Genomic DNA, 14,932 nt, shown 5'->3' on the forward strand with positions numbered 1-14,932 from the left:
TCGTATTTTTGAATTTGATAAATCTGATGTCACTTTCCCTTTCTCATTTATGATAGCAAAAGCACCTTTGCCATGAGGCTGGCTAGTCTGGTGAGGAGACTGTTAATTTAGCAGTGATGTGGGAGGCACATTACAGCCCTGAGTTTTATGATAAAATGGTGGAGCAAGGACAGAAAGCAAAAGTACAGGGTGTGGGAGGGACAAGGCAAAGCTTGGGCATGTTGAAGTAAGGGTGCAGAGTGTGTACCTGTCTGCACAGTGCTTGGGATTTGAGCAGCAGGGGCAAGAGCTGCAGCATTGCTGGGATACCTGTGGTGTGGTAGTGCTGTGATTGATGGAGACAAGCCCTTCAGGAGAGGCAGACAGGGAAGAGGAGTAATAGGGCTGTCCTTCATGTGGAGGAGCAGCTCAGATGTGTAGGGCTCAGGTCAGTGTAGAGCTTGTGGGTCAGAGGAGGGTTTGTTGAGTGTTTTGGGATGTGTTACAGATCACTGATCAGGGTAAGGAGGCAGATGGAGCTTTCTCTGAACACCTCCATCCTCTTTGGGAAATGTAATACATCACAGAACCAGTCATCCAGGAGATTGCTGGAGGTTAAGGAAAACATTTTGTCACTGGATGGTGCTTGAAAAGCACACTGTGACCCTGTCCATACAAGGCTGACTTGTTTGCTCATTTTAGCTATTGTATAATTTTTTTCCAAACAATAGCTGAAATATATTTGAGCTACTTTCTGCTGGCAAGAAGAAACAATGTTCTTACAAGAATTTATTGCTGCAGTTCTGGATGAAGGCATGGTGGCGCAGGTGCTGTAATTGCTGGTGATGAGGGGGAGGTGTCTGCGTGCCCCTGTCCTAAAATGAGTTTGTCCTGCAATCAAGGAATTTGTGTGGCACAGTGTGGCTTGAAGGCCAAGTCATGTGTGCAGTCCAACACAGCACAAGCCAGGGTGTACTCAGATTACCTGGTGTGTGGATCACTGACTCCTTGATGTACAATGGTCTTCCTATCAGGATCCCTGTAGGTGAAGGTGATGCAGTGACAGCAGACATAGATAAGGCAGGTCCTCACCACCCATGTCTGCTGGGCCTCTGCACTCACTGATTTGGCTGGAGGAGGAGAAAAGCTGGTCATCAGCCTGAGGTAAAACCAAGGAAGGAGACCTCCTGGAACCCACATCTGGGCACTTGAAGGAGCTGACAGCGACAGGAAACAGTGAGTAAGGATTTACCAAGGACCAGCCGTGCAGGATCCAGCCCTCATGCCTTCTGCAATGTAGTTGGGATGAGAGGAGAGCAGTGGATGCCAACTGCCTTTGCTGTAGCCAGGCTTCTGTAGCTGGGCTGTGGCATTGTAGTCTGGGTGGGATGATGTACTGGTGGGGGTGGAGTAGTGGTGGAGCCAGGGCTGGGGGAAAGTGGGCTTTTTCCTGGCTTGGGGGTTTCACATCCCAACTGGGTGAAGCCCTGAGCCACCTGATCTGTCCCTATCAGCAGCAGCTGGAACTAGATACCTCCCCAAGTCCCTGCCAGCCTGAGTTACCTTGGGATTGTGTAAATCTACATCAGAAAGTCCTTTGAGAACTAATTTACAAGATGCTCACTAGAACAGATAGTAACTGTTGCTTACACTTTGTCTGCTTGAAAATCTTAGAAGCATGCCTACCCTCATTATCAGATGTGAAAACACACTTAGGAAAAATAAAAATGGTAGTTCAAGCCCAGGGCAAGGACCGGTAGAATAATTTGTTAATACTGTAAGATGGAAAATAACATGCTGTCTCTGAAGGAAATATTTATTTTTGTTGTTAATTTTTTAAGTTCTTGGTAGCAGAAGGGAGACTAACTAATCCTGTGCATGAACAAATTGTCATGTGTGACAAATTGTACATTTTGTCTAGCTTTTATTTTAGGCAGATGCTTCTTTCTTCTTAATTTCTGCAACTTTAAAGTGGTTTTAAAAATTTTTATATAGTACATAGCAGAGTGCTCTCATGTTTTTTACATTTGTTTCTGCATGCCATGGATGAGCAGCACTTTTCCTGACTGCTTATTTGGATGATTTAGTAATAAAGGTAGAAAGTATGACTACTTAAACTTCACTTCAAGTGAGGTTTCCTGAACTTATATATGAGGTTGCCTTTTTTTAGAATTTCTCCTGAATATATTGCCTAGTGTCTCCCTGTGGCTGGCCTCCAGTGAGGAAACCTGTCAAGAAACTTCCTGTAATAGACCAGTCCTAAATACTTGTCTGAATAATTGATCTTGTGTTTGCTCCTTTAGTGGTGGTGGGAAAAAAGTTATGTTCTATGCATTACTTTTTGGTGCATATGTGGACTAGTCTGTTAAGTAGTATGATTTTTAAAGGTTAATAATTCATTATGATTTTAGGGATCAGGTTATTATCAGAAATGAAAATGTTTTTGCTTTCCTGTTAACATTTTTGTTAAGATATTCTCTAATAGAGAATAATATCCTAGTACTGCCTGATGCTGGACAAACGTTCATAAACCTCTATGATTAGTATGAAGTGATTTTGAAATAGCTAATTTTGTTCTGAAGGAAAAATTTCAGATTTTGGATTTAAATAATCCGGGAAAATGCTTATGTAAGACAGCCCTCAGAAGTCCCATCCATGCCAATTTATTCTATGACTTTACCTTTCAAGAGTAGTATTCTGTACCTGGTAGAGCAGAGTGTAATAATGCTGATTGCAGTCATATGCAATGCAAGTCATTGCAGAGCTATAATGGGATTTTTAGCACTAAAGATAAGAAAATCAGGAAAAAAAAGTCCTAAACCAAATGAAGAGGGGAAATGAATTCTCATTAAAATAACAGAACAGTAGTTCAATTTCCACAATTCTCATCTAGTTGTCTCCCCTGAAAAGACATAAAGGAATGTTATATTGAAGGCATAGCATGTAAGAAAATCCCAAAGACTGAAGTTATTTTGCTCTTTTTCTTCCTTTCTTATGGAGATAATAATCATTAATTATTAATGTATAGCCTATTCTGTATCTGAAATGAAAGTACATGTATTTCAAAAGAAGGTGGTTGTTTAATAATTAGAATGATAGAGTCAATCTTCATGAGCAGAATTTAAAAAATATTTGTAATTGGGGATTTCTGGCTTTATCTGATTTACTTCTTTGGGTCCTGATGATTTTTAAGTGGTGGCTGACCTCCCTTTTTATTTTTATTAAGAGATTGATTTCCAGAATATCCAGAATCATTAGACTTCTTTAAAATCTTGAGCACTTGCAGCTGTATGCTGGATGTGGATAAACTTGTGAGCCTGAGAATTGCTGATGTAGGAGGTGCTGTTGTCCATGACCAATCCACAAAAGGCAAAACAGCCTTCTGAAGGCTTGCTTTCCTGTAGGGTTCTTTATCTGTTATCTTTCTATACACCAGCTCAGGTCCTTGAAAATAATGGAATTAATTAAAAAGAGAAATATCTTTAAATTACAGACAACACTTAGAAGCAAGAAAAAAGAAGAAAAAAACCCCAAAACAGTGTAAGGAGATGAGAAAGCTCTAGACCCGTGACACAGAACATGAAAACTTCTGTCTAGATAAGGGGACAATTTTACCTTTCACTTTTTTTTTTTCTCTATGATTTTGTTTTTGCCATAGGATGCAGCTACTGTGAGGCATGTATGTAGGCTTTTGGAATTTATATTAGGTTTATGAGATGTTTTATTCATCACAACATAATACAGAGAAGTACTTCTTAATCTATTGGGGATGGTAATATTGGTTATGAAAGCAGGAGCACATTTTAACTCGCACAACTTAGTCTAACATTGGCTGGACAGTGATAGATTTGTTCTGTTATAACCTGTTTTCTGTGTAGCTGAAAGCAACTCTTTCCAAACATAATTTATTTCTTCTGATGAAGCAGCATTTCAACAATCCTGTGACATTTCAAAATGACTGTGGAAAGAAGAAGAGTCTTATTATTTCCTGGTATAGGCATTTTTTTCCTGGTATTCTTATGTTCTTTTTGCTTTTAGATAACATAATTGCTTTAATGACATAATGGAAGTGTTTCGTGGAGAGTATTCAAAATAGGTAATCTCCTGTTGCAATTTTTTAAAGTTTACTGTGAAGTGCAGAAAAACTGACATGTTATGAAACCCTGTGAATCACAGTGACTGCAGAGGTGAAAGGAAAATAAAATTAATGTTTTGTCTAAATAAAAAAGCAAATGAAAAGTTTCTGCTTATTATTGCCAGATTATAAGTGCTTGCTCTCCAGAAATACTGTAATAAGAAAAAGCACTTGATGATAATATGTTAATTCATTACAGCTATTTATTCTCTCTTATTTTCTAAGTATTTCTCCTGAGTGATTAATTGAATATACTCAGTTGGAAGGGACCCATCAGGACCATCGAGTCCAATTCCTGGCCCTTTGCAGGAGATCCCAAGAATCACACCATGTGCCTGAGAGCATTGTCCAAAAATTTCTGGAGCTCAGGCTTGATGCTGTGACCACTTTCTTGGGGAGTCTGTTCCAGTGTTCAACAGCTCTCTGAGTAAAATAAGGCATTTCCTGATACCCAACCTAAACCTCCTCTGACACAGCTTCCTGCGGTTTTCTTGAGTCCTCTCACTGGTCACAAGAGTGAAGAGATCAGTGCCTGCCTCTTCATTTCCTCTTATAAAGATGTTTAAGAGATCTCTCCTCAGTCTCGTCTTCCCCAGACTGAAGAGACCAAGGCACCTCAGCCACCCCTCATATGGCTTCCCCTCCAGACTCTTCACCATCCTCTTTGCCCTCCTTTGGATGCTCACTAATGTCTGTTTCATGTCGTGGCACCCAAAGCTGCCCCCAGCACTCGAGGTGAGGCCACCCCAGAGCAGAGCAGGTCAGGACAATCCCCTCCCTTGCCCAGCTGGTGATGCTGTCTCTGATGCCCCCAGGACATGCTCGGCTCTCCTGGCTGGCAGGGCACTGCTGGCTCACATTCAACTTGCCATTGACAAGGACTCCCAGGTCACTTTCTGCAGCACTGCTCTCCAGCCTCTCATTCCCCAGTCTGTGTGCACAGACAGGGTTGTCTCATGCCAGGTACAGAATCCAGCACATTCATATAGTTGATGATTGCTCAGCTCACTAATTTCTTGAGGTCTTTCTGCAGGACTTCTCTACCCTTAAGGGAATTAACATTAACCTTCCAGGTCAGAGTCATTGGCAAACTAAGTATGCCTTTGAATCCTTTGTCCAAGATGTTGAAGAGAAGTGGGCTGAGGAAGGAGCCCTCTGGAGACCAGCTAATGAGCAGATTCCAGTCTGATGTCACCTCAACCACCACAACCCTTGATGCTCAACCCATGAACCAATTGCTGACTCATCAGGTAATGTTCAGCTGTCTTCTGGACGTCTGGTCTAGGAGGAGAGACAGTTTCCAGGGCTTTGCTGAAGTCCAGAAAAATTGCCTTTGTTGGTTTTCCTAGATCAACTCAGTGGGTTATCCTGTTGTAGAAGGAAGTCAGTTTTGATAAGCAGGAGTTCCCCCTAATGAAGATGTGCTGGCTGTCTCTGGTGACTGTGTTGTCCTCCCAGTGTTTTTTCAACACCTCCTCAATATCTTCAAAATAATAATCTTTTCCATGGTTTTACCAGGCACTGAAATGAGACTGAGAGCCTGTAGTTTCCAGAGGCCTCCTTCTTGATCTTTTTGGAAATCAGAACAAAGTTTCCAGTTTCCAGTCAGCTGAGACTTTTCTGGGTTCCCAAGACTCCACAATCATCGAGGAAGGCTTTGTGATGGTGCCAGCCAGCTCTTTGGGTATGGTCAGATGAATCTCATTAGGCCCCATAGGTTTGTAGGGATGCAGCCAAGTAGTTTAAAAGCAGAACTAAGGTGACTCTAACCTGGAATGCTGAAATTGCTTTCTCATTGGAAAAGCTGATGAGTTAGAATAAGTTTCACTATTTGCTCTTTTTATTTTGAAGCTTGTTATCATGGAGAGTCCAAATCTGTAGTAGCTTTACTCATTCAGATTTCCCTGCTTCTGCAGTGTAAGCTAACTTTTGCCGTTAAAGGTTTCCTGGACACCAGAAGTTCTTAACAGTCAGATGTGCTCCCAGGTAATTTTGCTAGTGGTCTCTCAAGAGAATAGGACACAAGAGAGGAAATACCTGTGACTGGATGACTTAGAATTTCAAAGGGCCTGGAAGGAAGCTCTGTGCTGTCAAGAAGTTGTCATAGGAAATGAGTAAGACTATAGTAGTGTCAGAAGTTGTAAATGAAACTTGGAGTCAATTGGAAAACTATTGAGGCAATGAGGCAGGCAACTGAGACTTTAATGAGCTCAGCAGTGAGGATGGATGCAGTGAGATTCACCTCACAGCATTAACTTATTTGTTCTCCCATTCAGTTATCAAAATTGTGACAGGGCTGCATTTGATTCAATATAACTGTTTTGAAGATGGCAATCTTTTGGTTTTAGATGTGTTTCGTGGTTTTGAGTAAGCATTTCCCTCATGTCTAGGTATTAGAGAGTTATTTTAAAAGTTATTATTAAAAGACATCTGTCAATCTCTTACACTGACAATGGAAGAACACAGGTGCTGTGTTGTATGTAAACACAATTGAATCAGAATTTGAATTTTCAACCCATGTGGGCAAGAGCTAAAAAGTCTCAAATTCATTTTTGACACAATGTGTTTGAATTTGGTGTGATATGTTCTCATGCTGAGCATATAAAACCTTTAAATATAAGAATGTGAAAGTCTAGGGGTACTATAAAGCTGTTATGGGTTCATAAAATTAGTTTACATAAGCCATTAAGAAGTCAGGCTCCTTAGTTATGATTGTTCTCTGTAAGCAGATTTGACAACCTTACTAAAAGTTAAGGTAGTTATTTCTCTGGAGTACGGAGAGGCCATTTGAGATGTCTTGTTTCACCCTGTTGCATCAGGCACCTCTTGATGCAAATAGAGCAGTAATAATTTAGTCCACTGTCAGTGTTGGAGTGTGACAGTATAGAAGCCATCTCATATTCCAGCTAGGGTGACATTACTTGACTACAAACAGTTACGCTGCCTACAGTTGCTGAAAATCTAAGCTGAGTAATTAGGAAAATGCAGAATACAAGAGGTGGGTTGCAATGCACAACAGTCTTAATGGTACAGAAGAAAGTGGTTTCATTAAGTGAGACACAGTGCTGTTAATAATGTGGGTTTTCTGTGGTGGTTTACAGAGAGTACTACTAGCAAAATTGCAAATCATAGAAGGATATTATTCAAAACATAACTAATGAATATCCTTCCATTAGTAGATTATCAAATAAGTGTTGGATCTTAATTCAGTAAAGAAACACGTGTGATTTTGGTTGATCAAGGTTTGGCTTATAAAGGGTTTTTCTCATTGTTATGAACAAGATGTTTCTAGGCTACAGAGATGCTGGTTTGGATTTTTTCCCCCTTGCAGTCACAAAGTAATTACTGCATGCCAAATAAACAATGTCTATGAGGTATAAGCACAAGTTACTACTTGCATACCTGTAACTTACTGAGTGCAGCATTGCTCTTTCCTTGTGGTGCCTCAATGAGAGAGCCATAGCAAAGTAGAAGCTTTGTACAAAAATGTCTGTTAAGCAGAAGTTTGCTTTAACTATTTAATCTGTTTTCTTGAAAAGGGGGAAGGATAAAACCAAACATCCTCACTGCTGCATGCTTTTGGAGGGGTTTCTAATTCAAAGAGGAAATCAGATTCCTATGCATGATGACTTAATTTGGCTTAAGAAAAAGTGTAGCTCATCCAGCTTCTGTAGATTGCTTTTTGCACTCACCAAAATATTCTTGTGCTTCTCTTTTCTTGACATAATTACTTTTCCCTCCATTTTATATTTTGTCACTCAAAGGACTGTCTGAAACTCCCACAGTTCAGTGTCCCTTTCAAGGAATTAATTGTATTTTAAAAATGTCAGGTTTTTCTTGGAAATCAGTGGTTTGTCTGTGTGTGCCTTTCCTGGACTGTTCTTTGCATGAGTTAGCTATCCTATTCTTTCCTTCAGACTCTCTGCAACACTGAGACTACCATCTCTATGCATATTTTTCTCTTCCCACTCCAATTTTCATATATATATATATGTGTGTGTGTGTGTATGAATGTGTGTATACAGATATGCATACAAAGTATTTTTGAAAGATGAGTCATAAGGATGTATTTATATATTGCTATTTTTGAAGAATAAGCAGAAGTACTATTAAAGTGAGAAGCATTGATGGGCTCATCCCACTTTTTAATTTGACTTCTTATCTATAGACAAGTACAGGATGCCTTAAGCAATGTCTCTTTACCGCAATATCTCCTACCCACGAATTTTATTTTTTTTTTTTGTTCTTACAGCCTTTCCTCCTTTGTTTCATTTTCTTAGAAACAGCAGTATAGTTAATATGATGCTCAAACTGGTACCTGGCTCTTTCTGAGTCAGGCAAGTTGTACCTGCCAGAACTGAAAAATGAAAAGATCTGCTACTCCTATGCCTAGCTGGGGGTCTTATGACATAAAACAAGCCATTTAATATTGAAACTGTAGGCAAGGCTTAAAAAAGGTGCCTGTCCAAATATGTGTTCTGTCTGGTTTTTATCTCTTTTCTTTATTTATTTTTTAACTTCTGGCAAAGGTCAGAAAAATATAGTGACGAATTTGTATAAGGACATTTCCAGCTGCTCATTTGGCATTGTAACAGGATAGTAAATGATTCTCATTTCCGGTCAAAAAGTGAGATGGTCTCTGATAGAACTACTCTCATAGTTAATATTATTTAGTGTCATGATTTTGAGGGTAATCTTCTGTTTTGTGCTGGAAATACAAGGTGTGTTCCATTTGCATAAAGGTTAAAATATTTTAAATTTCCTATTGGCAGCGAATCTAAAAAAAAAATCCTACCATCTCAGAAGAGTGTTTTTCTTCACTTAGTAATGTAGCATTAGAAAGGTATAGCTGATTGTGCCTCCTCTGCTAATGACCCTGCTGCATATGATGCTGTTACTACAGGCAGCCAGGGAGATCCTGGTTTATTGCTATGCTGTTTATTGGGATGGGTGTTCGACTTGCAGCTCTCTTAGTAGAGTGGATGATAAAGGAACACTTAAGTTAAATTGAGAAAACTGAGGATCTTTCATTGTTCCAGTAATCTGAGTAGATGAGGTGCCCATACCATCATAATCAGAACTAAACCACTGAGAGTATGGTCTCAGGTTCACTCTATTAAAATCCTTAAGTGTTTTCTTAATTTGTTTTATTAATGGCTGAACTTCAGTTGCTGTAATTGCCAGGCCTCTGGATCTTGATGTTCCCCTTAAAGAGAAATCAATGCTCTGCTGCCAGATAGGGAGATGATAAATCTCAAATTTTATGAGCTAAATCAGCTGTTAAAATGTTGATTCTGCTGGAAACATACTGTTAGTGTGATAGCTGTGTATTTATTCACACAGCACTTAAAATTTGTGTTAAGGGCTGGTAATGGACAAACAGCTGATTCAGTGCATAATGAAGTGGATATGAAAAGAATAGCTAACAATTACCTGGGAAGTATTCTACTTGCCTCCGCCTGTCCATGTTCAGTGGAATTTCTTTGTTTTTATGGTATTTTTTAGATATCCCACAGCTATTTTTCCATTCAGAGATCCAGCATATCTGGGTACACATGCAGGTAAGGAATCTAGCACATACGTGATAGATCTGCTAGAAAGCAAGTGTTTTCAAAAGTGGCTTGTGTATATGAGGTACATTTGGCATCTGATGCACTTAGACTGCTCTGGGCTTTCATACATGTGAAACTTGTAAACTGTTTTACACACATCAACAGCATGAACTGTTTTATTCTTGAAAAAGTCACAGGTCAGGGCAGCTATGGTTCTCACTGAAGAATGAACTTGTTGTTCATCCCCAAATTTTAAGCAGTGACTTGGTACATTAGGAATGCATCCTGTTGGTTCCTCTAAGACTCCTGGAGGGCTAATGCAATATGGAATAAATAGGACATTTAAAGTCACTTACAATTTTTTTTTTTTGATGCCAAGTTGCAGCAACCAGCTCTTGATTTCTTAAAAACTGCTCTGAGCTATAATAGTCTTAATATCAGTTAGTTTAAAGTTCAAGGCAAGCACCACTATTTTCTCATTGCATTTAGGAATGTTTTTTTGCAGATGATGATATGCTTTTTCTTTGCCTACTTCAACATGGCATGAGGAATGTGAGAAGTCAGAAATTCTGGCCTAATCATTTGCCTTATTTCATTGCAAGAGATCTCATAATTGAACTGCTGAATTGTTACCCCCAGAGAGGTAAGATGAAATTAGGAAAGGGAATAATAATTAAAATATATTTTAAAACATGATAATTCAAAAATTATTTTTGTGGATTTCAGAGTCAGTAAATTTAAAGGGTGTGGATGTTACAGAAGTAAATGCAACTTAGAACTTATTTTAAAAAGTGCTTAAAGAAAAACTTACTCTTGATAAATACTGTTATTAGTTTTTCATTTGTAACCTTGGAAATATTTATGACAGGATTCCCTAATGAATTTGGAATCTGTCAACAGATGTAAACAACAAAAGAGAAGAAATTCCAGTTAATCTGTTCTCAACATATACCTAGGTTTGCCCTTTCAAAAAAGCTTTTGGGAGAGAAGGGAAAAAATATTTATATATTTGAAGGGCTTGTCTCATGGCTATTTTCTCTCCACAAAGAGAACTGAAATTTTGTTGAACACAGTCATCCATTTGCCAGACACTGTGGGATGTGTCTGAGGAAAATTGGCAAAAAAAAAATTGAGATCTTTCGTTACTGTTGTAGAAAAACACACAGTTAAGACATGCATAAATTGTACTGGCTACCTATTGCAGCAAATGGACTTAGAAACAAAAATTTTTAGAATGAAGAAAGAGCTCAATGTCAAGTCAAATGTTTAGGCTATTCAACTCTGAATCAGAGTATTTCTGTTGGAATGAATCTTACTTGAGTGTGTGCAGTGTAAAGTGTATACCTGATTTTTGTATATTGCATAAAATTTTCCTTTTAAATGTAATTCCACTTGACAATGTCACATGAGAACTGATTCACACACGTCGATATACAAGATTAGATTATAGCCCATAGTAATAAATAGTTTTGTTTCAGCCTTGTTGGAAAACAGCTCCTGGCTTGCAAATAAGTCTTGAACAGAGCTCTCAGAAAGAGCGTGGAAATAGTCTGTCTAAGCAATGTGGGAGAACAAATATTAGTCTTCTGGGTTTCAAGGGACATATGTGCAGAATGTGATTTCAAAGTCTCTTGCCTATCATTTCTTCTGGCTTTTTTTGCTGTTAAAAGTGCTCTACTTCACTGCAGGTGCTGGACTTCTGCAGAGCTTCATTGAATTTTCTTTTGTGATGGAGATTATTTTCTCAGATGGAAATTATCTATTTCATGAAGTTCTGTGTGTGACTACAGCAACATCTTCCTGCCATGATGCTTGGAGGATTTTTGTTCCTCTTTAGCTGCATTCTCAGTGAGTTACTACAAGCCCATTGCGCTGTTCTTGCTTAGTCAGGATAGTACCTGGAAGTGAAGCATAAGGCTGGTTTGTCAGATCAATACTAGTAGGATCTAAACACTCAGAAGAAAGAAATTCAGAAATTATTTGCCATTTCTGAATTTGGCCGTACTTTGTGCTAATATAGTTGCACTGTATGACTTTACAGTCTACATTGTGCAAAAATTGCCTTTGTCAAAAATACTTAGCCTGGCATTGTGTTGAGCATGTGTGTCCTTGAATACCTGGAGCTGTGCTACATATCCCAAGAGAAAAAGGGCTGCTGCATGAGAGAAATGCAGTCTCAACTCTCATTTGTTCTAAGATGCATCCAGTAACAATCTGGAGGGGACTTAGAAAATTCCTTATCAGTTTCCAGATGATAGATAACTGTGCAATCATGCTTTAGCAAATTTGTGTCTGTTAGTCATTTTAACATCTACACTATGATTCATCTTAGGCTCAAGAGCTCACTTACACAAGCTTGTTTTTATCTCTTTGGAGGATTTTTTAGGAAATGCTTGTTATGATTAGAGATGTCTTTTAGAGACCTCCTAGAGGACATCACCTGCCTAAATCTTGTTTAATGTGGACAAAACCTCAGCAACTTCCAGTTGTCTGCCCTGAAACCAAAGAGGCCAAAATTTATTGAAATTGTGGAAGGTGTCTCTGCATTGCTCTGTCTACTTCTCCATTCTTCAGGCATCTTTCTAACTCAAAAGCCCTTCTTTGTTCTGACTCTAAAAGAAGCAAATCCTCTCTCCACCCTTCACCCCATTTTCTTTTCATAAATGTTTAGATAGTACAGTTTACTGATACAGAATTTCAACATTTCTCTCTCCCCAGATATATTTATTGACATCTCCTAGGACTTGGCGACATATAGTCTAATCATCTAATCCCCCTTGTCACTTAACAGCTGTTGAGCATATAACCTTACTCTTTATACTACCAAATGATCTTTTTTTCTGCTGGCTAACATGGATAGTCACCCAGGTACTTCTGTGTGACTGCTACTTTCCAAAATTCTGTCTTTTAAAAATGTGGCTGGCACCGCTAAGACTTTTTATATTAAAGCAATTTATGAAGCTGAGGAATAGGTCTGTGCTTCAGAATGATACATCAGAAAACCTGCTTGTAATCTTGTAAACTCCCTCTTGTCTAATGTGTTTTTATTCATAACTATCCTTCCATGTAGTTTTGACTTTCTTTAATGATTTAATGTCCTGTAGTTTATCTAATCTCTTGCTATGTGTCATATCAGATGTTTTATTTCAGGCAGAAGAGTAAAAAAATATTGTTACACTTCCCCTTTAGTCAGAAATCTGGCCTTTTTTATCCAGGGAGGCTGTTTGGTCCATCCAACAACCTTAATTTGTGTTGGATCTCGTCAAATTATTGCCCTAAATATTTTGTCCAATTCTGTTACAACAGAAACAGCTAGGGTTTTTTTTTTTTTTTTTTTTTTTTTCTAATTTTTTTATTTTCAGTTTTGGGGAGGCTGGTTTGGGAATCTCAGGACTACCTGAGTAGTCCTGAGACTCCCAAAGGACTACTGATAAAGTTTAGTCCTGCACTAAACTTCTGTATAAAAAGTTTAATTTTATTAGAGAACTAGAGAGACCACAGTAAGGATAAGGTGTGGCATTTATGTTCCTCAAGCAGCCTTTTGATTGTCATTTGCATGAAAATGTCGAAAACCTCCCACATATGTATATCTTTTCTCTTAAGTATTCTGCTTACAGTGGAATAACTTATAATTAAAAAATAGTCCTGAAGGCTGACATATATTTGGCTTTACATTGCTGTTACATAAATTTCTAGACATTGTAAATGCAGGCACTGTCATCCAAGCTTGACAACTTAGTTGAATCTTCCTACTGAAACAAAGGTTTTAAGTACTGAATGCATTTGACAATATTTCTGCTGGCAGAGGATGGCTCCCATCCTTTCTTGTTGTGAGATCTTGCCTTCTATTCTGCTTTTTGTGTATGTGATGGTTCCTGGGAAGAGACCAGAGTCACTCTAGTCAGGGAGGCAGCAGAAGAATTTTGTAAATGGAGCACATGAAGGAGCCGAAATTGGAAGATATGAACAGTTCAAGTGGCAAAGGAGGTTTATGTGCGTAACATAAGCAGTGGAGCATTATGACAACACATGATTACACCAAATGTAAGTATGTGGGCAAAGCCTTGAAATGTCCATCTTGAGCAACATGAATGCACCTTGATATAACTTATATGCTGTAATTTAGATGCTGCAGAGGATGTGCTGTGGTACTTGTGGGAGGAGCCACTGCAAATCCCTAAAGCCATTTTCATAGACCAGTCACTCGTGCTTAACAGTAATTGTTTTTTAAAGTTTTAGTGCTAAGCAGGAACCACAGACTTAGCAGAGGTGTGTGGCTTGTTTTTAGTTCTGTGTCCTGATGAGAAGCTTGGACACATCAATACTGTGTAGCCAGATATAATCTGTTCTAGCCATTGTGCCTCTTCCCTGTTGAGAATGATAACCATTGGAAGGTGTCTTATATTCTATTTTTATGCAGTGTTTCAGAGTCTCCGTTAAGGGGCATGGCATGTACAAATGACAAGTATAAAACTCAGCCTTTTTATACTCCAAATGCACATGTCAGTCAATATGATTTACAGGTTTTGCCCTCATAGAAACTGCCTCATTTGTATAGCCAGAGGGAAGAAAGTAATGTGTGGCCCTTGTGGCTAGTGGCAGAACCTAGCATTTCAGAAAGTTTAACTTCATCAGGCTCTGGAGGCAACTGTGTTCCAGGTTCTACTCCCTGTTGTATTCTAAATGAAATACAATTTACATCTTTGCTTTGCTATGGTCACCTCAGTCATACCAATAATGTTCCTAGATACAAACTACAGTTTGTAAAGTTGCATCATTTCCCCTGTTAATGGCAAATGTTTGCTGTCATGCGACTTGCTGCTATAGATTTCATCATCAGGGTTCAGGTTAACCAAGGGTTCAGCAATAGTTTTGACCACTGTATACAAACGCTTCTACATGACGATTTTTGAACTAAGCAGGCTTTAATAGAAAAAACTGGCTGTTCTCAGAGGTAAAGACACTCCCTGGGTGTCTTTGTTGCTGCATGGGTATCACTGTATGATTTGTGCAATATTGGTGAGGAGAATCCTCTCAGAAATCCTGGTGGACTGAGCCTCAGCATGGAGGTTAGGTCATGATCTCCAAGAGGTCTCCTCCATTCTGTGAAAATATCAAACCAAAATTATTTCTCTTGCAACATTTTTCCCTCTTAAATATTTTTTTTAGTCTTGTGTTCCAAAGGGAATTTTCAACATTTAAAGAAAAGTCCGATAGAATTGCATTGAATTAATGGAATGGGCAAAGGGCAGAAACAGTGTAAATT

At 38.7% G+C, this 14,932-nt stretch overlaps 1 protein-coding gene across 1 annotated transcript in view; it reads left to right on the plus strand.

The window, feature by feature from the left end:
* Positions 1 to 1,130: 1,130 nt before the first annotated feature.
* The window catches only part of TRPM3 (transient receptor potential cation channel subfamily M member 3), a 373,625-nt gene continuing 359,823 nt past the window's right edge, over positions 1,131 to 14,932 (plus strand). Inside the window, exons 1-2 of the mRNA XM_039719170.1 lie at positions 1,131 to 1,215; positions 5,236 to 5,364. Coding sequence (XP_039575104.1) covers positions 5,236 to 5,364 — 129 coding nt within the window. The 5' untranslated portion in view covers positions 1,131 to 1,215. The remainder of the gene's footprint in view (positions 1,216 to 5,235; positions 5,365 to 14,932) is intronic.

This window comes from Passer montanus, unplaced genomic scaffold (assembly GCF_014805655.1).
Source record: "Passer montanus isolate IOZ18808 unplaced genomic scaffold, ASM1480565v1 scaffold105, whole genome shotgun sequence".
In the NCBI taxonomy this organism is placed as follows: domain Eukaryota; kingdom Metazoa; phylum Chordata; class Aves; order Passeriformes; family Passeridae; genus Passer; species Passer montanus.